Source organism: Macrosteles quadrilineatus, unplaced genomic scaffold, assembly GCF_028750875.1.
Source record: "Macrosteles quadrilineatus isolate MER2022 unplaced genomic scaffold, UCM_ALF_1.0 Scaffold_9__3_contigs__length_116548681, whole genome shotgun sequence".
NCBI classification, from domain to species: Eukaryota; Metazoa; Arthropoda; class Insecta; order Hemiptera; family Cicadellidae; genus Macrosteles; species Macrosteles quadrilineatus.
In genome coordinates this window covers 98,640,901-98,666,223 of record NW_026542602.1, presented here as the reverse complement: position 1 = coordinate 98,666,223, position 25,323 = coordinate 98,640,901, and the positions used below count along the sequence as shown (strand labels likewise).

Sequence of the window (25,323 nt, the reverse complement as noted above, 5' to 3'; positions counted from 1 at the left end):
ATTGCAGTTATAAGCAAGCACACGAAAACACTAGCGCTTGTAGGTCTGATTCTTCAACGAACTACTTAGAGTGCCACTTTGCAGCAGTAGGCCTACGACTGCTACTTTTAATCATTCACAGACTAACTGGGTTGTAGAAGACTGACAAAACCGACCTAACATGATTAGATTAGTTTGTCAAAAATGTGTTTGCACGTTCAACTTGAAATGCTTTTCTCTCCATGAAATATGTATGTTTAAATCGAATTGATGCATTTTTCTTGTAGAGGAAAATCTAAACAAAAAAGAAAATCTAGATAAAAAAATAAAATTCCATATTTTTCACCATTTTCAGTACCAACACCCCTTAAATTAATACCCAATATGACCATAAAAATAGATGTTTAGGGGTCAATTTAATTAATACCAAAATCCAACAAATTTTGTTCATCACACAGATACTAGTAATAATTTTTCATGAATTAAAAGACTCAACTAAAATCTTTTGCAACTAATGAAAATACTCACTCTGTTAAAAACAGTTGTTTTCCGACTTACTCATAGCCGCATAAATGGTCCATGTATATTCGTGTACTGTGTTCAGCGTACACTGCCTTTCCAAATCATAAACACAACTACTAACATACAGTAACTAAACTAGACTCCCTCTTATCCGGACTTCACTCGGCGGAAATGACATCTCTTTAACCTGACAATATTTATCAGCACATTGGTTTAACCAGACTAGATCGGCAGGAAGTGGGCGGTACTGAAACGACTGTTCTCGTGGGAAAGATTTGAGACACGTGTCTAAATACAATTCTCTCCTAAATTTAGGTTGAGTATCACAGTAAACCGTTTTAACGAGTTTTTTGGGGAAGTCAGTATAACCGGAAAAAAGTTATCATATTAAATGAGGAGTCAGGATAAGAGGGAGTCTACTGTAGGCCTACTGCAATGAACCATTGCAGGAATCACTTTTTAGTTTTGATCAAAATCCTAAATACAAAGGTGGAGTAAAACATCAAAAAATATGTTAAGACATTTAATTAATAAATGGTCCACAAAATAAAAAAATAACAGGTTACTTCTTGTAGCCACAGCTGCGCCTCCTGCCTCGTGCACGTTCGAACTTGCGGCCCTTGGAGCGGACGTAGGGCTTGGTGTGACTGTGGGGCACTCCTGGCGCAGGGCCGAAGTGACGTACTGCCTCCCTGGCATTACGGCGGCCTAAACACAACACACTCAGTCAATCACACATATGGTAATAGTGAGGGCCTGTCCATTCCACATGGTAGTAATACATTAACTGCCATTATCTGTAAAGTGATTGTTATAAATAGATAAACTAAACTTCTATATGAGCAGAAGAGCTTTTTAGTTGAACTCATGATAAGCACTGACCAACCCAGCTAATCTTAATTATAAAAAGAAATATCAGACAAACTTTATAAGATGGCTTGTTTGATCAGTCCATGTTTTAAACTTTAATTCAACATTCACATCTACATGAAAAAGTGGATGTAATAATTTGCGTGGTCTGGGAGTTGAAATACATCAGTAAACTAGGGGACTGCGGGTCCCATTATATTTTCGGGTTTAAGGCCAAGCCAATAAGTTGGCAAAATAGGTTGATTCGGGCTGGAAATAATTTTATGGCCAAGCTCGTGTCAGATTTTGGGTCAAGCCAAGTTTTATTTTTGCGATTACAGGTTTTTCCTAAGATGCACAATTATTAAGGCTGTAGCTGATAAATGGGCCTATCTAAAAAACGTTGTTTTGAGTTAATCTCTGTTAAAGTTTCGAGGTTATGTTTGGCTGTCTGCATTGGCAGTCCTCTATACTTAAAGGGCCTGGTAAGACCAGCTCTGCTGTAAGGGTCATACGAACCAAACAAACTGAAATATGCCATTCCAAATTATCTAAGATTATATACTAGAAGACAAAAGGGGAGCAAAATAGTTATTCTCCTCTCAAAGGGTTTGTCCTAAAGTTTTACACTAAAGGCCTTGTTTAGGTTATGTTTGGCTGCTATCAGCGTTGGGACTCTCGTCTATGCTAAAAGGGCCCTGTGACGTCAGCTGGCTTTCAGAGTCATACCTACCAAACAAACTGAAATACATCATTCCAAGTGATAAATGATTATAGGTACTAGAAGACATAAGGAAGCGAAATAGCCAATCTCATCTATAAGGGCCCAAGGCCCCTTTAGCAGCTACAGTCTCTGATTGTGATAAATTTGCCGCATTCGCAAGTGACGTTAATGTTCACGTTTTCACCGCCATGAGCGAAAGATCATGTGCAATATTGTACAAACCGACTGTAGTATTACAATTGATATTTTATAAGAAACTAGCTGTACCCACGGGCTTTGTGCCGTTTAACTTCACAAGTGAGCTCCAGCTCGTTCGTATGGCTCAATCACGTCCTGGTTGAAGTTCGTTCGCTAAGCTCACTCATCTTCAGGTTGAAGGTCGTTCGCTATGCTCACTCACCTTTTGGTTGCAAATTAGCTGTTGTCATAAATTGTTTAATTGACACAGCTGTTAAGATTCATTAATTCCTTTTAAATATGAAAAATCATAAGGTTAACATGGGAAACTCCAGAGCCACTGGGGCGGAGCCCGAAAGCCCGATCAGAATAAAAACTATACTTAGTTTTCCTATTTAATGCCCAACGAATCGGTGTACCGAATTTCAGCCTCCTAGGTAAATGGGAAGTGGGAGAATTAGTGATGAGTGAGTGAGTCAGTCAGTGAGGGCTTTGCCTTTTATATATTTAGATTAAAATTTCAGAACCAAAATTTAGCCCAAGCCTTAATTTAGTTTTTGCTTAATTTTTTGGAACGGAAAACTGGAATATGTAATTAAACAGAAAATTGTTAATATCACCGTTATTCCATAATTTTATACAACATAGTTTTGATGTGATCACGAGTCTAAAATTGGTAGATATTAAAAATTTACGAGTAGCGAGGATATTTTCAAGGTTTATCCACTAACAGCTCAATCCAAGCGTTTTCACGGATGACAAAATTTACGGATCATAATAGATTTAAGGTTGTAACAGTTTAAATAGGCTGCCTAACATGTAGAAAATGACAAACTTTTAAGAAGATCAAGGTTTTAAAACTAGCTTAAAAATTAGACTAGAGCTACAAGGTTTTACAACAATGCACACCTTGCATAAGAACGGTGTTCTTGCCAGTAGGAGCCCTGAGAGCCAGCTGATCAAAAGTGATGATCTCTCCACCAGCCTTGATGATACGAGCTCTAGCCCTCTCTGTCACTCTCAGAGCACACACCTGTTGGTACAGAACAGTTATAAGAGACCTTTCACAAGAAATGCAAAAACTTGGAATAATAAGTTAAATACAACAATTAAAAATTATTTAGAATATTTCACGGTTTGATAAAACTTGTAAAGGAAACTTTCCAACTCAAACTTCTTTAAAAAAGGCTGTTCAGTGACAGTAAAATACTTAAATTATTTTGTAGTGCAAGTTTTGTGTTTCTTGGGACAGAATGGTCTCCATACCTTTCAAGTTTAAATTAATTAAGAATGTGACTTTTTGGCACACATATTATGAAAACACAAAATATAACCCCTATAACGTTCTTCTTTACGTTTGATACAATAACATTAAGTTACAATATTCATGCAAAGTGACACTGACAAAAAAATAAACATAACCCAAATAAACAATTTTTAAGATTGTTATAATTGCTTGCGAGATATGTTAAATCTTTAACAATCCCAAGGGTATGCTATATAATTACTGTAGCACAAATATCAATTTAGATCCCAATATAGAATCCAAAAAAGAAACAAATGTGCATTCCTTTACAGCATGGTAATTAATTACCTACATTAAAACCTAATATTTAATCAATTACAGTCAACTTGGGGATTTCCCAGATGCGTTGGTCGTCAGTTACTGTGCCAACAATGACTGCAATCCTGCCTTCGCGGCCAGGTTTCTTCATGAAACGCACAATCCTGGCCAAGGAGATTGGAGGGCGGTTGATCTTGGACATAAACAACCTCTTCAGGATGATCTTGTTAAACTTAGCCTCAGTTCTGCGGGCCAGGAATCTGTACAGCTGTTAAAAACAAAAAAGTTAAATATGTTAGGCTACCTTATTGATAAACTTAAAACACAGATTTAACACACAAACACATATGCATTGTTGAAGTTAACTCGTCCCAGGACAATAACTTAGGGTATTAGGCCTGGGTAGGTACTCATTTAGTTGGGATAGAATTCTAACTTAGTTTTCAATTTTCATTTTAGCCTATATATGAATGTTACTTATATTTAACCCTCCGAGCGTCCATCGTCGAAAAATCTACGCGCTAGCCTACACACTTTGTGTAGCGTCACGTCGATTTTTCGACGCACGAACATCGTCTACGGCGAAGGCTCTATGACTGACTGAATCGGATTGAACTGGATCGAGTTAGGTATCGTTCTTTCCGTTATATTCTAAGCTTTCTTCAGAGGTCTGTCTCAGCGCTGTATGTTCTCCGAGCCGATCGTAATTGTAGCAGACAGCTGACGTGCGTATTCGTAAACAGCTTGGTTATCCTCGGACCGATGACTGATGTGTTTCATTACGTTTATCATTGTTTTAGTGTTAAAAATCAAAAGTAGTGATATACGTGAAGCATTATAAGAAGATTTAAGTGATTTTGAAGGGCTGGTTGATGATCCTGAAGAAGTAGGTAGTGATATTGATGTAAATTATCAGCCAGATTCCTAGCTATGGTTAGGCTATGCATTCTTAGCTAAACGCTATGTACTGAAATCCGTTTTTCACTCATAACTTATTTATTTGATAACTTACCTCACTATATGATTATATATTTGTAATCCTCATTAAATTTAGAACAAAGTGGCTATTTTCAAATATTTATAGGCCTATAATTTATACAATTTCATTGAGCGCAAACTTATTTTTTTTTTTCAATTTTTCCAAAATAATTTTTTTTTACCTAAAAGTTTTTTTTGAAACAAATATTCCTTATGTTTTATGTATGATATTGAAGCCCATGATTTTCCAAACAAAATGGTAGCCTATATAGAACATTAGAATTAACATTGTTTTAAGCTTCTCAGATCCGTTTTAATAAAACCTTGCAAATGCGCCAAAAATAGGTGGACATTAAGGCCTAAACTATGGACACTTGGAGGGTTAACTTATTATGTATTATTTTTGTTAATGTAGGCAATAGCCTAGTACAGTATTATCGGTAATTTGGTCATAGCCTATTGGACTTTATACATCGATGTAAAAAAAATCAAAGTCAAAATATCGATAAATATAGGAGAAGAACATTGATATTAAGTAAAACGTCGACCAAATAGGCTACTGTACTAAATAAATTAAAAATAAGTTAGACCAATCTTTTTATTCCATTAACATTTTATAAGTAACAGGAAAACATAGGCCTAATTATAAGTTAAGTTCTAACTTAGGCCTATGTCAACCAAAAAAGTTTGCCTCTGAATGTTTTCATTGTTCTTAAGGTATCACAAAAGGACCGCTTTCCTCAAATCTAGTTTAACTTTAACTGTGAAGATCATGGTTTATACTCTATTTTCATTCAATTTCACTTTCCCCAATACCTTATCATTTTCTGGTTCAAGGTTCAAGTGTTCAAGTTAACCCGGCCGTTTAACTGCCGATGTTTGGGTTAAACAAGGTTAAATTAAACCAAGAAAGAAGAATAACAGCTAATAACTTAGTTTGATTCAGATTGTCTGATTTTTGTTACGTTCAGCAATGGCTAATAATTCTTGTTGGACGTTTGTTTAACATAAGTTAAAATAAATTGAACTGGAAATAGCTTAGGCCTACAGTAGTCAAAAATCAGAACCAATAGATAGCTCAGATTAGGTACCGATTTGTTCGGATTTTCAAACATAGCCAAATAGGCCTAATGCCTAATAAACACATAGGCCTAGGCTACGCTAATTGTGGCTACAGTATTAAAAATACAATTCTAGGATTCAGTGGATGAAATAAAAACAATGATTTAAACTGTATAAACTGTATTACTTAGACTAGTTTCTTGAAAAAATATGTATATTTTATACATTGGAAACGAACAAAACACAGACTGGCTCAGCGAGTTCAATCATTTCCCTGCAAGGCGCCGACTGTTTGGCCCTTGTAAATCATCTGTTGTCTCTGTGCTAATTCAATATTTTAAAACCCTAAGGAGCGGTTCAGATTCTTGACGTTACAGATTTTTGACATTCGGATTTTTGACTCTCTACTGTAGGCCTCATTAAGAAATAGCAAACAAGGACCTAAATCTTACCGGTATGATTCAATGAGTTCAGGACTAAGTAACTTATTGCGAATTTGGTGATGGAATGGAGAGGTGTGACTGGGCTAACTTAGACTGAACGAACACAAACAAGTGAACAAAACAAAATGACTGACACTTATACTCTGGTGTGCACTTTCGGCATCAGCACTGGTGTAGTCAGTGTTGCCACGCCACCTCGTAACTGTAGTTTGAAATTAAACTAGAGAAATAATTAGGCCTCAGTTAACTTACTTCCAATGTGAAATGACAAGTGAAAGTGAAAAATTATTTAATATCAGTAAAATAATAATATATCCCTACACCATTTACAATAATATTGGAGTAAAATATCGATATTTCCAATATAGCCTAGGCTATCAAAGTAAAATAGGTAAGATAGCCTATCAATATTTGCTTAAAAAACCCGTAAGTTTGTAACAGAAGAAAACTATCGATCAAAAATACATTCACAATCAGCTTACAAACGTCAATAGTTACGATATATCGACTAAGTTATCGATGCCCAACACTAGCTCAAAAAACTTAAAATATTCAGACTGTTTGACCAGCACTAGCCTAGGGTAGGTGTAGAATGACAATTAGGATTACCCAAACTAATAATTTTGAGGGTTGCGCCGAATAGGTGCTCTGCGTTTCATGAAAACGACACATAGGAAAAAAACAGGCTGTCCCACATTGTGGTGAGGTTAGGGTTATCATAACCTAACCCAGATAGTACTAGGCCTAGGTCCTACCTAACGCAAACATGCAGTGCCAGTATAATAATAAGGGTAATGAAATTGTGCAGACACCCGACTCATTTATAACATGCAATACAACGGTTAAAATATTTCACACTTTTAAGAAAATAAATACTTTACCTTGACAAGAAGGGCCAAGTAGACATCGTCCGATTTTGGTTCGGTTCTGCGAACCTTCCTGTCATATTTGTGATTGATGTCAATACCCTAAAACAAAATATAATGGGGATTATATAACTGGTTCTTAGCACAATTTATTTAATGTTAATAAGCAGATTGAATGAGATAACTGAAGGAATATTCGGTAATGTAACACACTCACCATTTTGCCTGCTTTCCGGAAGAAGTTCTAAACCGCAGGGCTGCCACCTGAATGAATAGAATGATGAAACATATTTTCTAACAGAGAGTAATGTTTCCAGCTGTACTAAAAATATTTAGGTACTATAACTAATAATTGTTATTTTGTTCTTTTAACACGCAATCATTGAAAATCAAGGGGTCATGTATAGCTCATTTGAAAATAGTCCATTTTATTGTAGGATTGTGGTGTCTCAAGAAAGTATTGAGTTATAATTATGTGACAAGTTGTAAGTCCAATCTGAAAAAAATCATTACACTTAACATGGAAGGAGAATTTTTAAACCAGGGGCCTCTGGTTACATTGTTTCTGTGTTTCTTATAGGTATTGTATATAGTATCGGCATTACAGTCCATTGTAGAATAAATATTATCTTTATTGGCTGTGTTGTTGAAATTCTTTCAGGTCAGCTATTAACACTTTAGTTCTGAATTCACGTCAATTTAATATTTGAGTTAAAATACCTAGGGCCTGATTTACACTTAATGAGACTTGATAATTAATTGTATTTCATTGCCTGTTATTGATTGTTTTTTTTTCTGCATTGTCTGTCATTATTGTCTGTTGTTTTTTCTTGAATATCATACCTACCCAAAGTTTTTTCAAGTTCAGTTTTGGTTGATATTAATTGCATTAGTAATGTAGTGTCGTTGTTGTTGTAAATTATGCCATCTTGAAATTGATTATGCTAACTACTATTGTATAAATGGTGTTACCATGAATAAATAAATAAATGCATATACCGCAGCCAGTAGCTTAATAGAATATTAATACTGTATTATTGGTTGATATGGGTCGCCGGAAGACTGCTCTCCAACTAAACTTGCTATAGTAGAGGTGTATAGTAAATGCTATAACATTTCAAAATTCTGTTTGATATTCCTCACATGGCTTTTCTGTTATCAAACGGAATTACTCGAATTAAAATTACAATTACAAAGCATCACATTTTGCTAGGGGGGTATTACAGTCGTTGAAACGGCTCCCATATTGGTTAGTTGGCAGATTTCGTGACGTCACGTTTCACCTGGGGGGGTTGTAGTTTTCCGGTGGGTACAGTATTCCGCAGACCCGTTGCCCGTTGATATCAACAAATTTTAAGGTAAAAATTTAATTTTTATCAGGAGATGAACACAACCGTCAGAGTTCCCGAGACCAAAAATACTTTGAAAAACATGAGACCATCAGGGGCCCATTTCATAATAAAGTACAAACTAATATTATTAGTAAATCAGCTGATCGCCCAAAGCAAATCTAATGGAAATTACAAGTTACAAGTTGTAACTTGTAACTTGTAGTTTATTATGAAATGGGCCCCAGATGATGCAAACGGACACTAAGCGATTGAAGAAACATCTAACATCCAAATTGCTTTATACATACGATACATCAATAAGACTTTCGAAGTTTAACCTCCACCCTCTTATCGCCATATTTTTGAACTAGCTTGCTTACGCCAATCTTACAGCCTGTAAATACTGCCCAACCAAATACATTTTCCAGCTTTAGGGTACTTAATTTGATTTTGTCTACAAAAGGTTTGCTATTTATTGAGACTTGTTTACCTAACCTCCTCTAATTCAGCAGATGCATTTTCATAATTTATTAAATGTTAAAAGAGTTCTGTGAGGTGTAAAATCGTTTATATTTTTACATAAACGTCATCAACGTCACCCCGCCCTCTCTATCTCTTTGGACAATAGGTCGTCATACAAACTGCTTATTGTTGACTTTTTTGGAGCCCGCGAGAAATAGGATTAATAGTCCATGTATAATGTGATGACACTAATAATGTTGTAAACGACTTCACTTCAACATCCTATATGTTGACAAAGATAACTATATAGATTAAACCACGAATATTAGAACAGAAAATATTTCTGTTCTAATATTAGTTGATTATACAGAATGACACATTTCTGAGTATCTGTAGATTTGAAATGATTCAAACAAATATTATTATAATTTTATGCCAACAAACTCCTTGGGCAGATATATATATATATATATATATTTTTTCGTAACAACGTTTACGAATTATTATTGAATACATATTTTTTAAACTAATTTTTTAAATAGTACTTTTAGATAGAGAATTGAATTGCCGTTATCCATGATCATTTTGATACATTTCGACAAGAGATTGTGTTTAATTAACACGTTGCCTATGTACCGTCATACTCTATTTCTCTGTATGAAAAGACCTTTATTGTGTCACCTGATCGGTAGTGAATGAATGTGTAAAAACATAAAAATGTTATCATTGTTATGAAGCCCTAAATCTATACTATTATAAAAATTAAAGTGGTGTCTGTCTGTCTGGGCAGCTGTTACGACTAAAATACTAAACCAATACAGCTAAAATTAAGCACAAAGATGGTCTACATATCTAGGAGTGTCATAGGCCTATTCACTTCCCTATATAAGTTCCTCTCGGGCTACGCCCCTTGGATGTCCAAAGTTTTGAGGTGAGGTTTTCAAAAGTAAATATTAATTGGTCTCCATGGAACCATGAGAAAATTCACTATGTTTACCTTTGACATTTCAATGTAAACAATCAGAACCGCTAAATGCTTATTTCACAATTTCAGACATTAGTACCCATCTTCCTACCCGTTGCAAAGCACGTGTACAGCAGCTAATTATAGATAAACCTTCAGTAATATAATATACGACTCTCACAATGCTTTGCTTAGTTCAACACATAATATAAAAAGGTGTTTTGTTTACGAAACTCGCAGTACCCTTCTCTAAAACACTTTTTTCATTTTGAGAGAGAGAGAGAGTGAGAATATATGATTCTCAATGAAGTCATAATGCCATAATGTGTGTTCATAGAGTATGTAAAAAATTATACTAATAATTTTCAAATATTATACTATTAACATTCGTATACTGTATACTTAATACACTCTTTTGCACATTTCTTGGGCTAACTGAAGACAATTTTAAGAAATGTTTTGGCCCGTTACGTTGGCGGTAACGCTTAGGTTTGTTTATATGTTCTCTCTTTGTTTTCTTCCCCTGACCAAGAACTGAAGAGCTCTCCAGTGGTATTGCCAGGTTCAGAAGCTGGGATGAAAGTGATAATGATAACAGCTGTTGACGCCTGCGCGCCTGCATGCGCGCGTGATTTTACTCAGTCCTGCACGCAGTTTCGCGCAGACAACACATTCGGATATCCGCTCATAGGTGCGTATGTTTTATTTACATCCATTTTATCCTGTTATTAGAACTTATTATCACATACAACACGTATTTCAGAATCGCCTGTTTACTCTACAGGATAGCTGACTCGAAATTGTTCGATATATAAGGATTTTATCTCAAAACAGCTTAACGCTCTAGGAGGAATCTTCAGATGTATTGATTCCCTGCGCGCGGAATGGAGCAGGCTGTTTTTAACTTTCTTTGTTGTAGTTTATCGTATTTAATTTAGAGTGTGTAGTGTTGTTCTTAATGGTCATGTAATCAATCATTTCCCCCAATAATAAATTTTACTTTTTGGGTTAATAAGAACGATGAATATTATTGGACGAATAAAGGCTGTTGTTTCCAAAACAAACAAGACTTACAAGCTTATTTTGACATTAGAAAACCGTAAACAGTTTTCCTTCAAACCACATTAAATTAACAGTTTTAAATTATAATAAACATATTTCTTGATTTTAAAACTAAAACTGTATCCCTTTAACTTGATAATGTCAGCTAAAACAATTGATCAGGAATTTTCACCAACAGGTGTGTTGCTTTTGGATTAACTTAAATTTTTAATGAGTAAACAAAAAATAATCGTTGTACAGTTTTCTATCTCAAATAGGAAGGAAATCAGTTTAATTTTTTACCAGTTTTAAGATAGGTATATCACAAAGTAAATGAGAGAATAAGTTTTTTTCAATTTTCGAAGGTAAAAACTTTGGTAAGCACCGGTGCTGTATTTAGTAGTTTTAGTGACGTTTAAACGTTAAACACAGCCTCGAAACTAGATCATGTAAAATAAACTAACCTTGCTAACATGTTTAAGTGGCACAGATTATTTCATGTAGGCGAGACCTCAAGTGCTGTGTAACATGTTTGCTGGTTAAAAACATCACGTCTAAGTGATAGTCTAGGGGATTTCTCCAGAAAATATCATTTTAACAAGTTCCTTAACAAGTAAGTCTACTTAGTCCTTAGCAAGTCCACTTGCGTTTTCAATTGAAGTTTATAACTTGAAACATAAGTGTCGCTCGTGAATTACAATTTACCATATCTAGTTTTGGAGTTTAAAATTGATCCTAAAATTCAATGTTAAAAACAAATCGATTACACTGAATAAAATATTTTGAAAATTGGTTGAGTGAATGTGCATGTGGTGTCAAAACTACTCTGACCAAATCCAAAATAACCAACTGAAACTGATATTTAAAATCAAACTAAACCATTTCTTAAAATATGCTTCACCAGAAAAATTCGTTTATGAATAGAGCATATAAAATGAAACATAAAATCAAACACAATGCAGGAACTAAAACACTTCTCTGTGTAATTTAAGTTAAAACGTGTTTAGGAATTCTCAGTACCTATTTCAGTAGTTGATGATCCCTTACTTTATTGCGGTTCAGTAAAATGTAAAAAGTTTTCACAAATGGTTTTACTACTACATCTTTGCCACAAAAGATACAAAGTGAAATGGATGTCTACTGTGTACTGTTATGGGATGAAATATACTGTTTTGGAATATAGCCAGCCGGATAATGGCATGGATTTACTTTATAGTTTGGTTTAACCAATTCCGAGAAACGGTTCCTAAATTTGTATTGTTAGTTCATGTTTATTTTGAGACTATAGACCGATATAACTATAAAAATCACAAAATTAAAATTATTTGCAGAGAATGCTTAATTCAGAAAAAACACACTCTGCTTGGTATCGACTTTTGAGTGGACTGAAATGCCCTTTTCACAATAGTATGTATACTTTTGATCAAGTAGTTTAAGACGTATCTTTTTTTTAATGATGTATTCAATTTGTCATTCACAAACATTAATAGAAAACAGTTAGTGAATGTTAGGAAGTAAAATATAACTTAATCACTAATATGTCAACAAAACGTGTCGAATATGACTTTTATTTTTAAATGGCAACCCCCGACACTTCCCCCTCCCCTGATATCGAGGTTAATCCTCAGTAAAGGTCACGAGATACAAGCTGTAGACACAGCTATTTCCTTAAAAAATTATTTAAAAATCGGATTTCGTGTTTAGGTTACGTTTATGTTATAACTAACAACCTCACACAAAACGTATTAATCTTTGAGAAAAGCCTAAAAGTATTAAATAATGGTTTTCCCAGAATGTCTTTTTTTACTAAAACACGACACTTTGTTAAAAGTTACTGAACACAATTATTAATTACCTTACATTTAGTAGAAGTAATTAATTAGTGACTAATTACTAATGGAATAAAACGGTTCCGTTAAACAAAAGGTTCTCGCCATTTAGACCCACACTATTCTGTTTCCCGGGTATGTTGTCTAACAACTTAAGGTGGATCCCAAACCCCCAAGTTGTGACGTAAACACAAATATCAAATCTTTGGAGTTTGGCGAGATAAGAACCTGCGTCTTTATTACAAAAGGATCACGTTATAACCACTAAACTAGCCTCTTTGACATTATCTTCATTGGTAAAGTTAGGTGAACAAAATATCTCATTAAAAACTCACTATTTCAGTCGTGGAGGATACCAAAAGCACTTTATCGGCACTAGAGTAAAAAAATAATATCACACATCCTGTTTTAGTCAACATTTTAAATTCTTATCACAAAATAATTTTAAGTTCTGAATGACAAGTAATTCATATTTAATTTATCCTTCCAACCTGGAGTCACACAAGGCTGCACACCAGGACCGCCTTTGTTCCTTGATTAATGTAGGGGTGGTTTTGCTAAGGTGGTTTGCATGACAATCTGATAATCAGTCGAGCGGGGTCAACACTGCCCTACAGCTTACACTTTTACTGGTATTGCCACTTTGGTTTAATGCGTTTCTTTGTCCCTTGAACGAACAAGCTTTTTCATCAACAAACTCTATGGTAAAACGGTTATCAAATGATTCTTCGCATTCATATACGGAAGACACACAAAAGGGGAAAGGTATAAACTATTACGGTTGTGGATGTAATCATCGTATTGATAGTCAATGCTAAATAAACGTGGACGAGATAATAGAATTTACTAAATGGTATAATGTCGTCCACGTTTTCGTATTTCCGTAGGTATTTGTTTAGGAGAACTGGTTTATTCGAGCCGATTGCCAACAAAATCCAAATAAATGTAAAAAACATTATCTTTGGTGCACAATTTTTTCAATTTCCGTACTCTCGACATGTATTTATGATAGTGTACATTTATGCCCTCTTATACCATCGACCCTTTTATATTTTATAAACTCTTTTCCACCTTGATACAACCTCGACATACAATCCCCGAAAATTTAAGTCAACACCAGAAGTCTGAAAAGTAAAAACATCACACTTAAGACTGCAGATTAAACGTGTCAAACTGAAACTACATCATTTACCTATTAGTCAAGTTTATGTATCAGATGTGGGCAACAGGGTAATTGCTGGAGGGTGTTTTCGTAAACGCATGGATTACTTACCTGAGGGTACAGCTAAAATGGTGCTCACAATGAATCAGAGGACGCCGGTTCGATCCTGCCATCCTGCGAAAAAGCTATTTGATGGTACGAAAATGGGCATAGCTGTCCTTAATTTTGTATTTTTAATCAATGGTCTTAGCTTTTGCGAAGAAACAGCCGGTCTCATCGGTCGACATTAGCGCACTCAAGCGTCACCGGACATATAGCACGAGTCAGCCATAAAATTTACAAAACTATGAAAATCTACTTGCAAAATTCAAAGTCAATGGCATAACTGTAACTTATTAACAGTACATGTTCATCCGTTTATCGTTTAGTTCCAAGAATTACAGTACGATTCAAGTAGTGACCGGATACAGAGCTGTTTAATGTTGTAAGTACCTATTACGTGAGGAAACGCCTAGGTTCTACTTATGTGGCACTGTCCACGCCTTTGCACCGGAACAGGATGTGCAAGAGAAGAAGACAAGGTGTTGGCTGGTTGGTCAAGAGGAAATAGAAATCTCGACACACCCTTAAACGTGCAAAATTGTTCTCTTTTGCTAAAACTATTGTATCGATGTTCGATATGTTGTCGTACGACTTTTAGTAGAGCGAGTGTAAAGGAGACAGTTTTACCGAGTGTTTGATCTTTTTTGTTTCCCAGATATCCGATCCTACATAGAGGTTAAGGTGGGTTTCGAACCAACGGGGCATAGACCCTATTACCATAGATAGACTAGATTACGTACAGTAGGGATTGGTATACGGCGGCTTTGAAGCTCAGTTCTTTAGGACATTTTTTCCTGACTAAGTAAGATCAGCTGACTCTTTATCTACCCAGAACATCGATCTCTAGAAATCGATGACCCAGAATTATTTGATCGAAAGCCCAAAAACCTAGAACAGCTGGGTCCAGTTTCCCATTTCAAACCATTAAAGACATTTTTGACTTGACTCAGAACCGAACCGGCAACCTTCTGAATCTGAACCTACCCATGGTGCAAATTGCAACTCAAAATAGCTCAAACTTAAAGCTGGGTTTTCCTAGGCGCGGAGTCGGCGAGCGGAGAGAGGAACGCGGAGAGCGGAATTGAAATTAACATGGCATTCCGCTCCGCTTCTAGGAAAACAGTAACATTAAATTGCTAAGACAAGTGGAGTCCGCTCTCCGCGTTCCTCTCTCCGCTCGCCGACTCCGCGCCTAGGAAAACCCGACTTATGGTGCACGCGCATCTTTTTCTGACGTCATACGTTCCCGTACGTTCCTCACGAGCCTCTGACACCTCTTGCAGTGGTTTTTGCATCAATATAACATCCAACATGATAACAGCACAACCCAACAGTTATAATTAGAATAAAGATGTGGGTCAAACTCACTTTATGAGTTGCGTGCCTCGGTTATCTTTTAATTATGCGGGATATCGTGAGAATGGTGCGGAGGTTTTACAACAGACAAGCTGAACTTGTATTTGATGCCTCAGATACATAAATCTTTTATCAATGTTAGAGTTTATTTAAGGTAAATTGTGAAAAAAACTACATGGGTTCTTTCGTTCAGGAAACAAGTAGATAGAATCGTTTTCAAATTTGTATGGGGAAACTGGTGGTGTCGACGGTTCAAAACGTAGTAATTGATAGTTAGTTTTTCTTACCTGTGCAAAGATTATTTTAGACTTACCGATATCATCCAAAAGATATATGTCTCAATGATTTAGGTACAATACCTAGAGCACTCAGCCCTAATACACCCTCTTTAGTTCTATTGTAAATTAGTTTTATGTGTAATTCAGGCTGGACATCGGAATAGATATCGGGTCATTATTAATTTTGGCTATCCAACAAAAGTTTGACTTTCGATCGTTAGCCTACAACTAACACGCAGGCTTGGACAGTGTCCAAAAACGTTAAATAAAAATGTAATCCTTTTTGGAACCCATGAAATAAAACGCAGAACTGTCTATAATTTCTATTCCTCATCATAATCCCAAATCAGTTTACGGACAAAGGTGCTTACACAAGCCATGCGACCATGCTGAATAGTTTTATGTAGTTGCAAATATATCCACCACTCCCCTAAAGCCCAGTAAATCTGCCTACTACCACTGCACAAGAAATGCTCGCACCACAGACACGAGGCGTTCTTTATTCGTTTTACACACATTATCATATGTATGCAGTTCGTTAACATACGGCCACCGGAAGTGTACAGAGTACAGGTGTTGCAACCTCCAACTTCCGGGAGTGAGCTGTGTACCAACTCTTAATTTGAGGTCTCAGCTATCGATGGTCTCAGTCAACTAATTACTACGTCAATGTTGGCAACACTTGATCTCGTGTATTTAGAAAAGTGTCTGGCACTCTTCAGTTTGTGACATGTAACTGCTTTGCAAGATTGGAAAATGTAGATTTGAGTTGGGTGAAAAGACTGGTGGGTTAGTGTAGGTATTTACTATTCATTAGAATGGATACAGGTTATAGCATTATTATGAACATTGTTTATAACTGATTAGTAAAAACACAAGTTTCACGACAGTTTGATTTGGAATCCCGGATTCTGGTTGGTTTTGGAAACTAGAACTTGAAAAATTAAAATACTAAATGGGCAACACAACAAATGAATACATGAAAATAGTGTTGACATTTTTATAATATTGGGCGAAAAAATGTTTTCATTGAAAGTTTATTAATTTTGTTATAAAATTTGGATACTTTATCTTTCTCTAAGTTTTTCTACCAACTGTGTACATAACAAGTTGTAGGGTTCTGTTTGATGAAGTTATTGAAAGAGCTCAATAATAAAAATAGTATACAACAAGTAAGGACTATGGTTTACTTGTTATTTAATATTTTATATTCATGCAATTGGTGTTTTATAACAATGGTATCTAGACATATCGTTACCGTTTGTCAAGAGCTTACCCTTAATTCCTAATCCTATTAGCTGACTTGCCTTCATCATGGCTTCATCTGCATACTTGTGTGCGAAGCTCACTGATACTGATTTGGCAGGATTTTATAACATTTAATAATCGTTTGATAACCTGTTATCGTTGAAATTGGAAACTAAATTAGACTTTTCATCTACATTTGGCACCTAGAGTGGCTTGGCGGACAGCTGAATATATTGTAACAGACAATTTCCTTTTACTGTGAGAAATTACAGTTTTGTTTGCGCCAAACGACGTTTTGGACTCAGGTAATGCATATTGTCAATTTTGGACGGTTAAACACCCGTTTATGTTGCTGGGTTAGGGCGGTAAACTCTTATTTGCGAAACACAGATTATTGATGGATTAAGACCTTAATTAAATGCGTAGTAAATACATCAGTGAACAAAGATAAAATGTCAGAGAGGCAAAAATATCATATCTAAAGTAAAGCTTGTTTGTATTAAAACATCAAAAATCATGATACCTTTTACTGCAATTTATTAACATCCAATAATAAAACCATGATACCCTATACTCTTATTGGAGAACGTAATACTGTAACCAATTAGCATACATTTTCAGCCTTCAAACAGCTCTAAAACCTAAAACGAACAACGAGGATATTCGTTTTTATTCGTTATTTTGCTAAATTTGCTCGGTTTGTATAAAAAGTATATGAACTGGTTAACACGAAGTAATTATGGTTTTAATGTTCCATTCGTAGTCGGACTTGGGACTTTTATCAAAGTCGGTCATCAACCAAATCGATTGCCTACACCCTGTTACACCCCCACCCTCTCACATGGGAAAAGATCATTCATATGAAGTAGTAAACAACAACAATCAATGTGTATATCACTGAATCAATGTTAAATTATTGTCAAATAGTTACTATTTTTATGCTAAACTATGTATTTATTATTTTCAATACACAAGTTGGATGTTGGATTGAATTAATAAATGAACATTAATTAATCTTACAAATGATTGTCCCTCTAACAATATACACATATCATAGGTGATATGCAAAATATTTATATTAAAGTAAAGTGATCATTAGACATTTACTAAACTAGCATACATTTTTGGTTTGCAAACAGTATGAAATTACATTGCATTGTAGGCATGTGGAAGATGTAAACATCACCCGGTATTCATAGTTAAATTTTTATAAAAATTCAAGAGAGACCAGCGCCATACTGGTTAGTAATTTATTCGTTTGCACTTTATGCCAAACACACCCAAGTTTTACGTATGTTGTTTTATGGCGATGACTGGCTGAGCTGAAGTGGATGACGAAGCACGAGTCTCAACCGTCTCAGCCGGAGGCAAACATTCTGATCGAGGATTTTGGGATTAGTTATAGGTCAATCTCGTGACTTTAAAACTTACATTCTGTTGTGCTTTAACGTTTTAGAACCACTAAAGCCATTCCTTGTATCCACAAAAAATGCATTTTGCAAAACTCTAATGTCTCGAATATTCGTCAATGCTTATCCAAACAATGCTCATATTAAGCACAGTTGAGTTGATATCGTGATTTCAAATTTTCATGATTTCTTTTTATAACGATGAGTATGGACATGAACGTATCACTTCCGAATCACTTCCCTACGAATTATACATCGTGTTATATATGTTGAGCTTATGCATTGTATACGAATGTAATTTTATCTAGAAAATATTTTAAAACACAAACATGAAGGCCAACAAGCAGTAATGCACCATGTGTATCGAGCACTCGTTTTCTGTGTAATCGCACTTAAACCAACATTCCATCTAAACACAGCTGCTACAGACTGCGCTTCTATTTCCATTAACCTTTACCATGGATTTAACATGTTTCTCTTATAGATTCATCTTTCTAAAGCATCAACTTCTAACAATTATGTAGAGTGTGTATTGGTGTTGACAATCAGTTAATTTCTTGGTTTTACAGATTTTAGTGAATTCCCCAAAAATATCCTCTGCTTTGATAGTTTAGGCCTACATGAAAATAACTATCACATGGCTTTGCCTCACATATGAAACTAGAGCGCGCACCGGAAAAAGCCACTTTCGGTAGGCATACTGGTAATGAATTGTACTATTAGAGTACACAGTTGTTAACCTAAACGTAGCCATAAATTTATTGTGAAAATACCTAATTTAAGATTGCTTATAAATTTGACTTAAAGTATAGTTGAATAAACACATGTCACAGCCTTCTAATGTTTATTTCTTCTTATGCCATGTACATGATAGTTTATGGTGAAATACTCATGTAGGGGCCTATACATAAATAATCAATTGTTTGAGTTTGCAGAGAAAACATTTAGAAACTATCTTAAAGTGTTAAGGGAGGCTACAAGGAGACACTTCAATCTATAGCTGTAGCGGTGGCGATTAAAATTATACGTAATAGTTTAGGCAAATTTTACAACGTATTCTGTTCTATTGTATACAAACAAAGGACAATCCTTTTATTCTCATCGAACATTTTTAAGCTATCATTTAGAAAATAAGTAACAAGTTGTCTTTTAGTAGTTTGTTACAGGTTCTTTTATATTACACATGTAGAGCATAGGCAAAATAATCTATTACAATAAATTTGCAGACATCTAAGCCAATGTGTCAGGTGTTATTAATCAACAGTCAGCTGATAAGCGATGCTTGACCTTGAGCATTACGTCATAGTGATGTCACTGCATTTGTAATAGTCTCTATTATCACTACCTTATGACTATGCATTGTGATGGTCCCTCTGTGCATTTTACCTACGTAAATCTAAACTTAAAAATTAAAAGCTGATGAATTTTAATTTTGTAAAGTCCTTGTTTTGATACTAATATGAATTTACTACGCGTTTGTGTATAAATCGTTCATTTTCTCTGTTGGGTAGAATCTGAGGTGTGTTTCGTGTCGGTATGTTTCTATGCGATGACGACAAAATTGATATTTACTTGTTTGTATAATTTTCAGTTTTTATCTTTCCCTGTAATGCAAGAGGAAAGTAATATTTTGAATATAGATCGTAAATAGAGTTACAGTAAGTAGATTTGTTGGTTAAAGACAAAATAAACAAAAGTATACAACAAATTACCCTCTACCTAAATCGGATAAGACTGCCATCAACATTTGTATTTTTCTGATTCATAATAATTATTTATCTATTAAGCGAGATTTTTTTTTATAAGAACTGAAAAAAATAAAACTAATAGACCTAATACTACTTTAACATGGGACGAAAGGTTGATGCATGTAAGTGTACTTGTACCTGAACAGTTTAAACAATTTTATTCCAACGAATTCCTGAAGGCAAACATCTGAATAAAACAATATCACTATGCGTATCCACAGAATATTTCTAGCGGAGGGATAGGAGTGAACATTTAAATCCACGTCTATTCTTGGCAGCGTCTACAGCTTTATGTATTAATCGTGGTTGGAATCTGGCAGTAGTGAGGAGAAACACATTATCCAGCGAATAACAAAAAGCCATGCACTGTTAAACATTTTCATTACTAAGCTCAAACAAAGCAAAGCGTTTAAAATCTCTGAAAATGTCATTTGCAATCTTCAGCGTTCTTTAATGAATATTATCTTCATGTTCCTTTAACGTTTGAATAGTCTAATTCGTTAGTGCTGAAAAATCTACGTTCACAATTCAGATGTGTTTAAGCAAATTTACCTCTTTTCGTTCTGGTTTACAATTGATATTTTTTTAACTTAGCTGTCAATCATATACACACTTGTTAAGAAGGATTTGGTATCTTACCTTAGTACTCCACTACAAAATGTATTGAATGCCATGATAAATAATCATTACACTACCGTGCTTGGAATATTACTTTCCTATCGCCAAAATATGAAGCAATCAATTGATTTAGGTTTGACTAGTCAAAAATATATGACAAACTTTACTTATAATTTAACTTAAAACACATACACTACGATACTTACCTTGAAAATAATGAAACTAACTTAAATTAATATAACCAATTTTGTGTTAGAATTTGATTATAAAACAAGTTTTTAGTATGTACAATGAGCAATGTAAATACAATAAAACAAATATACTCATGCTACAATGCACAAGGTTGCGAGTACCCAACTTTGAAAGGTATTGAACAAAAGAAAAAATCTTTAGTAGACTTTATATGAAAGCCTTCGCAGATAGGAAATCAAGAATCTTCCTCGTGCTTAGTTAACGGGAAGAAAGTCCAACTAACTCTGGAATCCAGTTATGTCCAAGTACAGTACTGTAGACTTTCATGAATGGTTTGTCTTCCAGGAAGTCGTCCAAATTGCATCCCGATTGTTGTATCCAACTTGTCAATGCCAAAGAAAGAAGTAACTCTAGTTAGTGTGTAATGGAATACAATGGATGGTTGGAAAGTATCGTAAATTAATTGGTTGTTCTAAGACCGGAATTTTCTTATAGATGGTTTTACACCAGTGGTTAACTTGGGTTTACAAAGTAAAATATGTACTGGGAGGCTTTTTAGATGAATTCGTCTGAAACATATAAGCTTACTCCCTGATGATTTTTGTTCAAAATTGATTTGGATACGAAGTAACCATTCCATAAAATACCTATTGACTATAACCATACTATTTTCCAGTAATCAATGAGAAATTAGCCTTTCGCACAAGATGTGCCTTATTCATTTCTATTTATATTTTGGTTTTTCATGCTGCAATAATTGATTAGGACAAAAAAGAAGCTACACTTAATTTAAAAAATCAATCCTGGCAGAGGATAGTAGACCATTATTAGGGTTTCTCCGCCATCAGCTGTTTTGAAGATAGGGGCGGAAATGGTGTAGTTATAGCGGATTTGAGCTGACGTCATTTTGAGGGACGTTTTGTATAAAATTAGCGTACGTCGTCACAAGTGCAGCAAGCAGGTGGTAACAGGATACAGGTGGTAGGAGCTGGTGGTAATGGATAGGGGATGAAACAGCTGTCTGTACAGTAGTGTGTTTAAATAGCTAATACTTGTTCGTTTGCAATTGTCTTAAATGTATTGGGAATATCAACCAACAGCTACACCAAGGTTTTAAACCAAAACACAGCTTACATGTAGACAATAAATTGAGTTAAAATCATATTGTCGACGGTAACATTTAACAGTAGCCTACAGTATTGTACTAGTGCCCGCGGCGGCGTGGTGCAAGGTTGTGTCACTGGCCGCCGTGAATTAGGCTGAGGCCGCGAAGGGAAAGTGAGCGGGCAGTGGAACAAGGTCAAATGCCCCTACTCAACCTCCATGTGGATTTGTATCCACAGTTCTACAGTTTGCTTTCGGACATAGCGGCGGAGTGTTGTACGGTCCTGGGTCTATCGTTTGCATCGTTGATGCCATCGTAATACTACACCTCGATTGACTCAACAACACAAGGTATTGTAAAAACCAATTTTAATTTATATCTTATGTTAGATAGTCGCAGGTTAGCTGTTTGTGGTTAAAAGATGTTTATACAAAAATACGTTCCAAAAAGTAGATATATTTTCCCCATGTTAGTAAATATTTGTTGGTCTTAAAAAAAAACCTTAAGTAGTGGTGTATTACGGGTACTGGAGACCGTGACGTAAAAAATAAAGTAAAATTAAATATCGTTTATATTTTGTTAAACAGTTTGACAGATCAGACTTTGTGGTCAAAATATGTTTATATAATGGAGTCTTTAGAAAGACTGTTTTTTTTTTAGTGAATTATACCCAATTCCATGTGTCCTGACTTGTGCGAATCAAATAAATTAGTTTGCCATCTTCAACGTCAGGAGGCTTTGGCACATTTAATCGTGTCGGAAAGCAAACCTCTAAAAACTTGTTGTCATAAAAGAAAATAAACGTTTTACCATTTTCGTTTTGTCTTTGTTCTACTAATTGATAATGTTTGTTTTGTAACATATATTTAAATGTTACTTTTTCTGTTTCTATTGGACTTACTAGTTGAGGAAGCTTCATTTCTTGACATATGGCTTCGGGTGATAATTGATTAGAATAATTTGATCCTGATGCATTCCAATGTAGTGGTAATTTAATTTGCTTCTGAAACTTTAGACGTAGTGACATTGACTTGCGAAAATTGCTAGTTTTAGTAGTAGTAGATTTCTTTAAATCTTCTTTTATTCTCTTTAGTTTATCTTGTGTGATTGTACTTGGCTTATCCATAGTTAACATCAGAACAGAGCTAGCATATGTGAACAGTCTTCGTTGAAGGTTCGACACTGAATGATGTGATGTTGGAGGTTTGGAGACTTCCTTACTTAGTAGGTAGAATTACCCGACAGTAGGGAAATTTACCCGCGAAGCAGGGTAAACCTCCCAACCGACCCCCTCCCAACTGGCTCGCGGATAAAAGTAGCGGCAGCGAACGGACTGTAGTCAGTCTCACCCAACTGGCACAGCTGACTGGTTGAGTGTAGACTGACTGACTTTTGATTAAAACCTTTCGTTAGATTTGGCCAATCTAACTTAATGTTTTAGTCAATAGCATGTGCTGCATGTTGTTTTTTAGCTTGTATCTTAGATGGTTTTACTTTATGGAGTGCATCGTGTCTTTAGTACTTGAATTGCGCAGAGTGTTGTATTTTTCTAATCATGTGATATTTCAGCTAACAAAGGATAAAGAAGTCCCCCATTAAAATGAACAATCTTTTGTGACTGTAAATATTCTATATTTAAAATTTAAGTTGACCATTTTGTAATTAGTTGAGAGGTCCAACGGCCTGCATACTATTCTGCATTTGGTTAAATTAAATTTTAAACTTTTCGTTGTCATTGGTAGTTTACTTATGTCAGCTAACAATGAACACTTTCTTGTGACTGTAAATATTCTATATTTTAAAATTTAAGTTGACCATTTTGTAATTAGTTGAGAGGTCCAACGGCCTGCATACTATTCTGCATTTGGTTAAATTAAATTTTAAACTTTTCGTTGTCATTGGTAGTTTACTTATGTCAGCTAACAATGAACACTTTCTTGTGACTGTAAATATTCTATATTTTAAAATTTAAGTTGACCATTTTGTAATTAGTTGAGAGGTCCAACGGCCTGCATACTATTCTGCATTTGGTTAAATTAAATTTTAAACCTTTGTTGTCATTGGTAGTTTACTTATGTCAGCTAACAATGGACACTTTCTTGTGACTGTAAATATTCTATATTTTAAAATTTAAGTTGACCATTTTGTAATTAGTTGAGAGGTCCAACGGCCTGCATACTATTCTGCATTTGGTTAAATTAAATGTTAAACTTTTCGTTGTCATTGGTAGTTTACTTATGTCAGCTAACAATGAACACTTTCTTGTGACTGTAAATATTCTATATTTTAAAATTTAAGTTGACCATTTTGTAATTAGTTGAGAGGTCCAACGGCCTGCATACTATTCTGCATTTGGTTAAATTAAATTTTAAACTTTTCGTTGTCATTGGTAGTTTACTTATGTCAGCTAACAATGAAAACTTTCTTGTGACAGTAAATATTCTATATTTAAAATTTAAGTTGACCACTTTGTAATTAGTTGAGAGGTCCAACGGCCTGCATACTATTCTGCATTTGGTTAAATTAAATTTTAAACTTTTCGTTGTCATTGGTAGTTTACTTATGTCAGCTAACAATGAAAACTTTCTTGTGACAGTAAATATTCTATATTTAAAATTTAAGTTGACCACTTTGTAATTAGTTGAGAGGTCCAACGGCCTGCATACTATTCTGCATTTGGTTAAATTAAATTTTAAACTTTTCGTTGTCATTGGTAGTTAACTTATGTCAGCTAACAATGAACACTTTCTTGTGACTGTAAATATTCTATATTTTAAAATTTAAGTTGACCATTTTGTAATTAGTTGAGAGGTCCAACGGCCTGCATACTATTCTGCATTTGGTTAAATTAAATTTTAAGCTTTTGTTGTTATACCTAAACACAGACTCTTTCCTCACTACAACAGAAGGAGAGATAGAGCATGTTTGCTCCATCTCTTCTTTTGGTATTATTTTAAATGACCTTGACCTACTTACAGGACTTTGAAAATATCTTGGAAAAAATATAAAAACGGTAGTAATGGATCTGCCTTGTATATGTTTGAATCCGACCGGGCATATATTCTAGCTAGGGACCTACTATCGCTAGTTAATTTACATAAGCAGGTGCAGCGTTGTTCTACCCCCACCACTCAACCCGAGCGTATAAAAGGGCTGCGAGCAGACGGATGATTGTCAGTCTTGCACAACCGGTGAAGCTGACCGGATGGGCAAACTGGCTAAAGACGAGACCCTTAGTTTAGAGTTGGTACCACTCTAACCTAAGGTTCTTGTCACTTAGTAGTTATATTAGAAGCATGTTGATTGTAGTATTT

General features: G+C 35.0%; 3 protein-coding genes across 3 annotated transcripts in view; 2 read left to right on the top strand and 1 right to left on the bottom strand.

Moving 5' to 3' along the window:
- Positions 1 to 1,010: 1,010 nt before the first annotated feature.
- Positions 1,011 to 7,431, bottom strand: LOC129002823 (60S ribosomal protein L18). The gene is made up of 5 exons (XM_054430899.1): positions 7,382 to 7,431; positions 7,180 to 7,266; positions 3,877 to 4,083; positions 3,161 to 3,284; positions 1,011 to 1,209 (listed from the first exon to the last, which is right to left on the bottom strand). Exons 1-5 carry the CDS (start codon positions 7,382 to 7,384, stop codon positions 1,064 to 1,066), a joined length of 567 nt encoding a protein of 188 aa, XP_054286874.1. The 5' UTR covers positions 7,385 to 7,431; the 3' UTR covers positions 1,011 to 1,063.
- Positions 7,432 to 10,503: 3,072 nt separating this feature from the next.
- LOC129003874 (tubulin polymerization-promoting protein homolog) overlaps positions 10,504 to 25,323 on the top strand; it is a 49,964-nt gene continuing 35,144 nt past the window's right edge. Inside the window, exon 1 of the mRNA XM_054432202.1 lies at positions 10,504 to 10,612. The gene's annotated coding sequence lies outside the window, so the exon portion shown is untranslated. The remainder of the gene's footprint in view (positions 10,613 to 25,323) is intronic.
- The window catches only part of LOC129003657 (uncharacterized), a 33,470-nt gene continuing 22,228 nt past the window's right edge, over positions 14,082 to 25,323 (top strand). The window contains exon 1 of the mRNA XM_054431956.1: positions 14,082 to 14,148. Within this exon, the coding sequence (XP_054287931.1) occupies positions 14,082 to 14,148 (67 nt within the window). The remainder of the gene's footprint in view (positions 14,149 to 25,323) is intronic.

Coding starts and splice junctions, on each gene's coding strand:
- LOC129002823 (XM_054430899.1), bottom strand. Junction 4,084..7,179: donor ACTTGGCCCTTCTTGTCAAG/GTAAAGTATTTA, acceptor TGTTTTTAACAG/CTGTACAGATTCCTGGCCCG. Junction 3,285..3,876: donor GGGAAATCCCCAAGTTGACT/GTAATTGATTAA, acceptor CTGTACCAACAG/GTGTGTGCTCTGAGAGTGAC.